This window comes from Arachis duranensis, chromosome 9 (assembly GCF_000817695.3).
Source record: "Arachis duranensis cultivar V14167 chromosome 9, aradu.V14167.gnm2.J7QH, whole genome shotgun sequence".
NCBI classification, from domain to species: domain Eukaryota; kingdom Viridiplantae; phylum Streptophyta; class Magnoliopsida; order Fabales; family Fabaceae; genus Arachis; species Arachis duranensis.
This window is the reverse complement of record NC_029780.3, coordinates 11,227,472-11,237,326: the sequence shown is the minus strand read 5'-3', so window position 1 is coordinate 11,237,326 and position 9,855 is coordinate 11,227,472. Positions and strand designations below refer to the sequence as shown.

At 31.4% G+C, this 9,855-nt stretch overlaps 2 protein-coding genes across 3 annotated transcripts in view; both read left to right on the top strand.

Annotated features, from left to right (window-relative positions):
* LOC107464697 (U1 small nuclear ribonucleoprotein C) overlaps window positions 1-1,718 on the top strand; it is a 2,830-nt gene extending 1,112 nt beyond the window's left edge. Inside the window, exons 4-8 of one of the 2 annotated variants that reach the window (XR_001587167.3) lie at window positions 157-198; window positions 288-552; window positions 951-1,228; window positions 1,311-1,395; window positions 1,521-1,718. Coding sequence is in view for 1 of the 2 variants with exons in the window: in XM_016083652.3 (XP_015939138.1) it covers window positions 157-198; window positions 288-552; window positions 951-1,210 (567 nt within the window). In the remaining variant the exon portion in view is untranslated. Of the gene's footprint in view, window positions 1-156; window positions 199-287; window positions 553-950; window positions 1,229-1,310; window positions 1,396-1,448 lie in introns of both variants that reach the window. The other variant, XM_016083652.3, reaches the window with a different exon arrangement.
* A 2,092-nt stretch (window positions 1,719-3,810) lies between these two features.
* Window positions 3,811-8,624, top strand: LOC107464696 (probable plastid-lipid-associated protein 13, chloroplastic). The gene is made up of 7 exons (XM_016083650.3): window positions 3,811-4,254; window positions 5,323-5,444; window positions 5,511-5,594; window positions 5,745-5,841; window positions 5,940-6,156; window positions 6,400-6,452; window positions 8,212-8,624. The coding sequence occupies exons 1-7, from the start codon at window positions 4,006-4,008 to the stop codon at window positions 8,305-8,307; spliced, it is 918 nt and encodes a 305-aa protein (XP_015939136.1). The 5' UTR covers window positions 3,811-4,005; the 3' UTR covers window positions 8,308-8,624.
* The last annotated feature ends 1,231 nt before the right edge of the window (window positions 8,625-9,855 follow it).

The following is a 9,855-nucleotide window of genomic DNA, read 5'->3' as shown; positions in this document are numbered from 1 at the left end:
GATTTTTAGACCACCACGTATTAAGGTACAACGTAATTTGAAGTGTTTAGATTATTATTTGAGGAACTATTTTTTGTTATTATAATGTCTTGAAAGTTAATTAGCTGCAATCACACATATTTATGTGTTGCTAACTGTATTTTTGAAATATTCCAGCCATCTGTGAGAAAGCAGCATAATGCAGGTTACAAACATAAGGTATTGTGAAATTGTCAAACCTGTTAAATACGTGCGTACCAATCTATGTCATGGTATATTCTTGATGTTTAATATCTTTGTGCCTTCAGGCAAATGTGAGGTCCTACTACCAACAATTTGAAGAACAACAAACTCAAAGTTTAATCGATCAAAGGATCAAAGAACATCTTGGGCAAGCTGCAGCATTTCAGCAGGTTGGTGTGGCTTATAATCCTCTAGTTCAGAGGCCAGCCATGCCCCCTGTATTGCCACCTCCGAGATTGCCTATTCCTGGTGCCCCCCAAATACCTGGAAGTCAACCGCTAATGCCGGGAATGCGACCCCTTTTGCCTAGGCCGATTCCTGGTGCACCAGGTGAATATGCTTTCTCCCATCCTTTTCATGATTTCAATCAAACAGCAGCTCCTTTCGATGATGCATTTGTTCGTGGTTGAGCAGTCTTTAAAATATTCGGAATTGGTGCATGCAGATTTTTGTCGTTCTTTGGTGTTTAGGCTTTAGAATGACATCGGTTATATACACGTTGATTGTTAACCAGGAACTATTGTCGGCTTACACCACTACCATATTTTCCCTAAATAATTTGGATATCATTTCCATTTTGTTACTATTTCCATTGACCTTTCCTTATATTAACAAATTCTATTATTTATTTGATTAAGAAAATCTTTTATATATTAATTCATACAAGCCATTTGCTTTTTGCCAGCATATATATATATGATATAAGTGGGTTTTGTTCGGTCTTATAGGATATATGTCTGCACCTCCCATGCAACCAATGGTACCTCCTCCTGGAGCTCCCCAGGTGCCAGGTCAGCTGAGTTCCCTACCCCGGCCGCCGACATTAGCTCCCACACCAACAGTTCCTGGAAGCACTGCACCACCAGCTTCGAATGGTGCTCCTTCTATTGCTCCACCAGCCATGTATCAAGCCAATCCAACAGCACCAGCAACTGGAGGTTATGATAGTTACAATGCAAATGCTCAAGCACCTGAGGGCAATCACTGATCTGGTGAAACTGCTTCGGTATGTCGAATGGAATTTTGTGTAGATGCAATAATTGTTTACTTCATTTGCCTTACTCTGCTATTTTTAATTTGCAACTCAGGTAGAAAGCATTGTATCTTTTACCACACACAAAAAAGCATAGTGTCTGGCTTATCTGCATGGATTCAAAGTATCAGACTTTCATGGTATACTAATAGATTTCCTCATTTTATTTCATTTGTTTCTCCGTGCTCTGCAGTTCGCTCTGCATTGCTCTATCTGGTGTCCGCGCTTGATGACTAGAACTGTTTTATGCTCTTCCTCCTTGCAGTTAATCATATGAGGACTCTCAAACTCACTTCCCATGTTTGGTCATATTTAGGGGAATCATATACTGAGATAATTGGTATGTATGTACTATGTAATGTATTGATTGGTTTGAGTGTGGGGAAAAATCTTGTTCTAGTATAATAGTTATTAGGATGAAAATATTCACATTGAAGTGCTAATTGAGAAGAACCTTTGCCAATTGCCATGGTTTTGATAAACTTCATGATACTTAGTATTGCTGCAAGCATTTTGGAATTAATCCATATCAAATGCTCGTAACTAGGAAACTTCAAGAAACAATTCATTGCATGGCTATGTTACAGAATTTCTTTTTCTAGTACGATCACCCACATCTCCAATTTAATTGGGGCGATATTACAATGTATTGTACCTTTCAATGAAGAGAGGAAATTTTTTATTTTATAATAGAAAAAATACCAAATATAAAAATTTATTATGTGTAATACAGATATTCTCTACAAGTTTAGTGAAAATTTTTTCATCACTCAATTCTAGACTCTTAAAATAAAATCTCATAATTGTTTTTGCCCTCTCTTAACTAACGTACATGCAGATTATTTCTATAATTCTATCACAGTAAAATGAAAAGCTTTTAAATATACATGAATTGGAGAAAAGCAATAATATACATCTTTGATATTATTATTTGTTATTATTCATATTTTGATTATAAATTTTTCTTCCAAAATATATTTTATTACTAAATGTTATAAATAATAGCATAAAGGATACATTTTGTTTTTAAAGTTTTTGAAAGGTTTTAAAAATACTCTTTTAATGCATAATTTATTTTAATTTTGTCTTTTAACGTTTTAATTATGTTTTAAGTATTAGCACGGTTAATAAAAATGCTGATGTGATCATTGTATATTGATGTGTTGTTGACATGTGGCAACCATCGACTCATGTATAAGTGACCCAACATAAATTACCAGTTTACCACATATGTTAACTCTTGGAATAATTGAAACATATTGAAACAAAAATACGTAAATTAAAATTAAACGTTAATAATAAAATAAAAATAAAATATAAATATTAGAGATAAAAATAATATTTATTAATTAGTAATTATTTTTTAAATAAAAATTATATTGATAACATTTTTGAAACTTATTATTTTTATTGAGATTTGTTTTAATATTATAATTTTATTAAAAGAATTCTAGTAAGAATCATATATACTTGTTAATAAATTGTATGAACATTTTTTCAAAATGTATTATATTACTAATCATATAGGGGAGAGAAGCTATTATGTACGGACACGACTCGGGATACGTCGACACACGAATTTTAAAATGTTATAAAGATACGGGGACATGCATATATATAAAATATAAAAAGTATTTTTTTTGGATAAACTATAATGATATTTTGATATTTTATTGATATTAAAATATAAATTAATTTTTTAATTATTTTTAATATCTTATTTTAATCATATCAAGTATTTAAAATATTTTTTGTTTTAATAAATAATAATATATACTATATTTAAATTTATTTCAAAAATATATATTAAGAATAAGACTCGACATACTGACACGTGATGGTATTTAGGTGTGTCCAAGTGTGCTTAGTAAAAGATTATTTATTTTTTATTAAGACGCAGTTGGATATAACAGACATGTATATCGGTGAGTGTCGTATCCGAAAGAGACCGAATGACGACGAAACATGTAGGTAGATAAAGCAAATGATATAAATTTAGAATTTCATATAATTGGAAAATTAGAATTTCTAATTTTTTGTTTTGAAAATTTATTTCCAGGTTGTATAATTTTAAAATAATTATCAGTGCCAAATAATTAAAAAAATTTAATAATTTGCCATGTCATTTTTTTAACGAACTAAACGTTCTTATTAATATAAATAAACGTAGTTGATGGTTGGTTATTTTTATAAAAGTAAATAACTTTTTAAAAATTGTTTGTCTTTCACAATTTTTTAAGTTATTTTTATTAATGTCATAATTTTTTGGAAAATAGTATTTTACTTTTAATTTTGTATGCTCTCCAACTATAAATATATAAAAAATTATCAAAATTAATTATTTTTATTATTATTTAATTATTAACTTAATTTTTTTTACTTAATAACCCAAAAATATATATTATCTTATATTTTTGAATATTAATAATTAATTGATACTTAATAATAAAAAATAATAAATTTGATAGTTCAATAGTATTCCTAGTAAACTATAATTATTCATTAATCAAATATTAACTATATATATATTAAACGCACTCCAGTCACTAGTCACTACTCCGTACTCCGCAGACGCAGTCCACCCCTCTTCTTCCTCCTTTGACCAGCGAAGGCTGTGTCTTGTTAAATCTGGAGCCTCTTAGTTCCCACCTCATGTCTCTTTTAACTTCCTTCAATATCAACCACTACCACCATAATTAGTCCTTTCCCCCCTTCTTTTTCAAATTAAATTCAAATAAATCACTACATCAATGTCAATGGCTACTTCACACCCCTCTCTTTCCTCAATCACCATACCTTCTTCTTCTTCTTCTTCCAAATTCAGTTCTTCACTGTCTCCATTCCTCGCGCTCGCACCTCCGCAACGCACTAAAGCGCGTCGCCTCCACGTTAGGCGCACGTGCGTCAGGGCAATGGTTCAGCAAGCCGTTCAGGGTGCCCCTGCTGCTTACGCCAAGGAAATGGAGCGCCTTTCAGCCAAAGAATCGCTTCTTCTCGCTGTCAGTATCTTCAATTGGTACCTTCTTTCCTTTAATTTCCGTTTCTTTTTCGTTCCGAGCTTGAATGCGTTTTGGGAATTTCCCTGTCGTTTTGAGCCTCACGGGAACAAAATTTATTCGTGTTTTTTGGATAATGGCCTTGGATTTGAGTGGATGTGAGGACCTCTTTTTCCTTTTGAAGTTTTTCAATGAAGAATTAAAGAAAAAAAATCGTAATTTGTTTTTATGATGGGTATGGGTTAGAATTGATGTAGAACAATGGCTAATGACTTTGCTTGGATTGACTACCCCCTTTTTTTGTTTTGTTAATGAAAATGGAGGGAGGATTGCTATTTATGTTGGTAGTTGATTGGAATATGAATCATTCTTATTGCTGTCTAGGTTCGTTATCAGATTTCATTGCTGCAATGCTGTGTTGCTGTCATGACTTTTAGGGTGTGTTTGGTTGGGATATTTTTAAATTTTCTTTTACTTCAAATATAATAAAATTTAAATGCCGTAATTATTATTTTTTTCAATTTTATAATATTTTGTTTGGTTGAATTATGTTAGTTGTACTTTTAAATACTTTGTTGGATAAAAGAGTTAGATTACTTTTATTCATAAAATATATAGTTGATTTTTTTGTTTGAGAATTAAAATTTCACAATTTTAAAATCCAAAATCCCTCTCTAACATTACTTTTCTTCCTTTAATTTTTCCATCCGAACACACTCATAGTGTTTTTATCTTTCATGCCTGCTTATGCATAAAAGGGAAAATCTTGACATAAATATGATCTACTAGTGGAAATTCAGAGCACATTTTATTTTTAATGACCAAGGCATAGTACAGTCTTAATTATGTTCTTAGTGCTATGCTGTTTAAGGCTTCATGTACTGTTAGATAGGGAAAAATATGAAGTATATAGACAACAAAAGAAAAAGTATGGGGTTGTAACTTGAACATAGTGAGGAATCATTTTCGAATTTGGCTTTTTTCTGTATTGTTATGATTTTTACCTATAATCGTGTTATGCAAATCATGAAGTTGGATTCAATAGTACTTATTTTGGAGATTCCATTTTAGTTTAAAGATGCAGGAGGTTTTGAGGCACTGGTCTCTGGGAAGACAACTGATATGCAAAGGATTGATGTGAATGAAAGGATAACTGGTCTTGAGCGGCTCAACCCGACACCCCGTCCAACCACGTTAGTGAATAAGAATGCTCATGTCTATACTTCTTTATGAGATGTTCATTCAATTTTGTGCTACAGGTCACCCTTTTTGGAAGGACGATGGAACTTTGAGTGGTTTGGTTCCGGAAGTCCAGGGTTGTTTGCTGCACGATTAATATTTGAGTGAGTAATCTCTTAGCTGATTGGCATTTGTGAGGGTTGGGCGCTTTCGAGTATAAGAAGATATTTTTAATTTTTAAAGAAGACCGCGCTAAATTTTGTTTGTTTCACCGGTGAGTTTCTAATGCACTTGTGGGCTTTGTGTTTTGGCAGAAATTTTCCTTCAAGCATAGCTAGTTTGTCAAAGATGGATGTGTTCATTAAGGACGGAAATGCTAACATTACTGCTAACATGAACCTGTTGAACTCGGTACCACATTTCTTAAAATTGTCTTGAGGTTGAATATATTTAAGGCATTGTCATTAATTAGTTTTAATCACAGTCAACTTGCTGATAAAATCTTTTAGATAGAAAGCAAAGTAATTATCTCAACCAAGTTATCTGTGGAGGGGCCACTTAGAATGAAAGAGGAGTATGTTGAGGGGACTCTTGTGTCACCAACAATTATTGAAGACAGAGTTCCAGAACAGCTTAAAGGTGCACTTGGGCAGGCAGTTAATGCTGTACAACAGCTTCCCGTTCCTATACGCGACGCTGTTTCCAGTGGTCTAAAAGTTCCTCTAAGTAAGCTATTGCTAATTCTTTTATACCCTAAGGAATCCTCTCTATTATATTGCCATGTAATAAAGAATTCAATATGCACTTTTTATAAAAACTTCATTGTGAAACTGAAATCCAGCCAAGAAATGGAATGATTTACTTATATGACAAATTGACAATAATATGCATGTTACGAATGTAAAACTCAGTTTCGTTTTGCAAAACTTTGTTATGAAATTAACATTGAACTTTTCTCGTGTTATGAAGGTAACAGCATTCAAAGACTCTTCATGATATCTTATCTCGATGAGGAAATACTTGTAAGTTTTTAGTATATACTTATTCAGGAATCAAGTTTAGATAACTGTTTGAGCTCCTTAAAAATGGTCTCAAAAGCTGTTTCTACTAGAAATATTAATAATGATGAATCAAATGTGGCGTCTCAAGGTTTGATGCATGCACCTAGAATCACGGATTGTCATGGCTATGTGACAATGTTATACCTGATAGGTTGATTCATTATGAAACTGGGACGTAATTATTTTTTGTATTTTTAAATTCCAACAGCAGCAACAAAGCCTTGTCTCACTAAGTGAAGTTGACTATATAAATCAAATGGCGTCATAACATCCTATCATTTATCATATCTGATGTAAGTGCATTTATATTTAGATATCTCTTGACCACCTTATCAGGTTTGTCTCCCATATGATCTACCGTCCTGACTGTATGTTTCTATTGGTCTTCTAAATGTTCAAACAACCTAAGACGAGATTCTATATCTTTTCCACAATGTCACTCTAACTTCCTCTCATATACTTTGTCTCTTTTTCAGTCCATTTGAGTATAGCTACTCATCCTCATAGCAGCCACACTAAGCTTATGTTCATATTTACCCTTTATTGACCTACACTATTTTTCATAGATGGTTTGGTATAGCAATAGTGTGATAAAATTTACCCATAAGCTTTGAAGCTACTTTTTTTTTTTGTTGCATCTATGTGCTCCTTTGTCTTGAATAATACATTCAAGATATTTAAACCTCTTGAGTCTTGACTGGTGCTATAATGTTTTTTCCAATTTTCAGTTTTATGTTTGAGCTCCTCCATTCCTTGTTAAACTTACCATCCATTTACTTCGTGTTATTGTGACTTATGAGTAAATCATTAACTTTCACACTTTGTCTCCACAAATCTAACTTATCATATAAATTTTTCCTTAATTCACCTATAAGAACAATATTATCGAAAAAGTCATGTATCATGGTGCAAGTTATTGGATATGCTCAGTAAACACCTCCAAGAATAGCGAGCAAATGTATGGGCTTGAAGATCATCCTTGATGTAATTCTACACCATTTGGAAATTCCTTTGCTAAACTACCTTGGATTCTCATACTAGTTGTAACTTGTAACCCATCATACATGTTCTTAATTATATAAAAATATGTCATCCTTCCTTCTTCCCCAATATCTTTCGTAGGATCTCTCATGGTACCCTATTACATGCATTTTCTCAGCTAATAAAAAACATATATGCATCTTTCTTGCTGCTGTAGTACCTCTCTAATTTTCTTCTTTACAAGTATATAAACCTTTGGTAGATTCGATATAAAACCAAATTTATTCTTCAAAACCTGAGTCTTTTGGAGGGTGATTTGGATTGGAATATGTTTTTCTTCAGGAGATCTCTGGTAAAATTAGGTAGTCTTGAATGCAACATGGAAGAAAAACAAACAATAGGATTCACATAGTTGTATTTTACTTTCTAGTGTTTCTTTAAAACTACCTTCTGTCAGATGGACAAGATGATGCTTAGTTTTTTAACTAGTGGTAAAGAAAAATCTAAGAGAACTTAAGATGAAATAATTTAGAGATTTAAGTTTAAATAATTTAAGCACAAATATGATTCATGATAGGGAATTATGTCTTCATTTTATTCATATAGTTGAATCCAGCTAATAATAAAACAAGACTTGGCTGTAATGTATGTAATGGCATATTGAGCTACAATTAAATCAAATATAGCATATATCTTAGTGTTTATGCTTTATTTATTCATTTAGTTCTTTAAAACGCAGATTATTAGGGATACTTCTGGAATGCCCGAAGTTCTAACGAGGCTGGATGCATCACCATCTTCTTTGGGAGAATCAATTCCTGAGTATGAGAGCTAGGAATTTCTATGTAAAGTGAAACTTTCTGTTCCTCTTACACCCTCTTGGTTCCAAATTACAGCTCCAATTTCTCTCTCATTGGTTAATCTTTATGGTTCTCAAATAGAAGGTAGAATTTTAAAATATACGTGTCAATTTGGATCTGACACGAGTTGTTGCATAAACGTATTCTATACTTTGTGCTTAGATCCTTCGATCCATTATAAGAAAGTGGGTTATCTGATGTAGAAATTGAATAATTGAATAATGTGCCATTCACATTCACACAACCTACTCTGAAATAAAAAATAAAATAAAAATCTGATTTGTGATCCATACCCAAAGATTCAATGGCCTGTATTTTTGTTGGTTTACTGTTTTTATTTTATTAATTTTTTTTCTGGTTGACAATTCTTGAAACAATATCATTTTCAACTGACTTTTTATTTTTTTTCTAAAATAAAATAAAAAAATTTCATGTTTACCATATAATCATAAACCGAAATTTTGTGACTTCTTTATAATGTCTTCTTTATAATATTGGACTGTCTTTTACACTAGTGTGTTTTAAAAATAGCACATAAATCATAACATCCTGTCATGATAAACTCAAATTCAGTACTGTTTTTTAGTACATAAAATCTAATACCCTAGCGAAATTTAAAACATACTAAAAAGTACTGTATTGCTCACTTTTCTCCTATATCGTAGTAAAACTAAATTAAAAATAAGTACTATTGTGAAAATGTGAGGTTATAGTCCGCTTAAACAAGTGTCGGGAGTTCGAATCTCGCTTTGTGCATGCAGCAATTCATTGGCCAACGACAAACCCTTAAATGGAGCTCAGTATCGTAGCGAATTAGTTCTTGACCTGTCAAGTTAGAGGATACGGAAACCAAAAAAATATATACGTGCCATTATTTTCTCTCAAAAAATAAATGCTTACGCAGAAAAGTTACAATAAAAATACATATAAATGATGAGATTATTAATTAGCTCAATCTTAATTAAATGGTAAAACGTGTGCAAACGTAAATGTAAAAGACCATCAGCATCTCAAAATCTATCTATTCTATTATATAAAAATCGGATGTCTGCATTTAATGATGGAGCTGACGTGGCATGCTCTAAAGAGTGTTTTCCGATTTAATTATTTTAACTCATTCAATACAAATTATTACCATGACTTAATTATATCGGCTAATTGATTTGATTAGATATTTAAATATTAAAATAAAATAAATAAATTGTTATTTATTCTAATTAAATTTATTTATATACTATATATGAATTAACGTCTATTCGATTCTATCGATTCTATTATATAAAAATCGGATTTCTACACTTAGTGATGGAGCTGACGGTGGCATGCTTCTGAGAGTGTTTCTCGATTTATTTCTTTTAACTCATTAAATACAATTTATTATGAGATTAATTATATCAACTAATTGATTTGATTAGATATTTAAATATTACATAATAATTATAATTTATATCAATTTGTTTTAATAGTATTTTCTAATTTATTTCTTTTAATATTCTGGTAGTATTTTTTAATTTATTAAATCA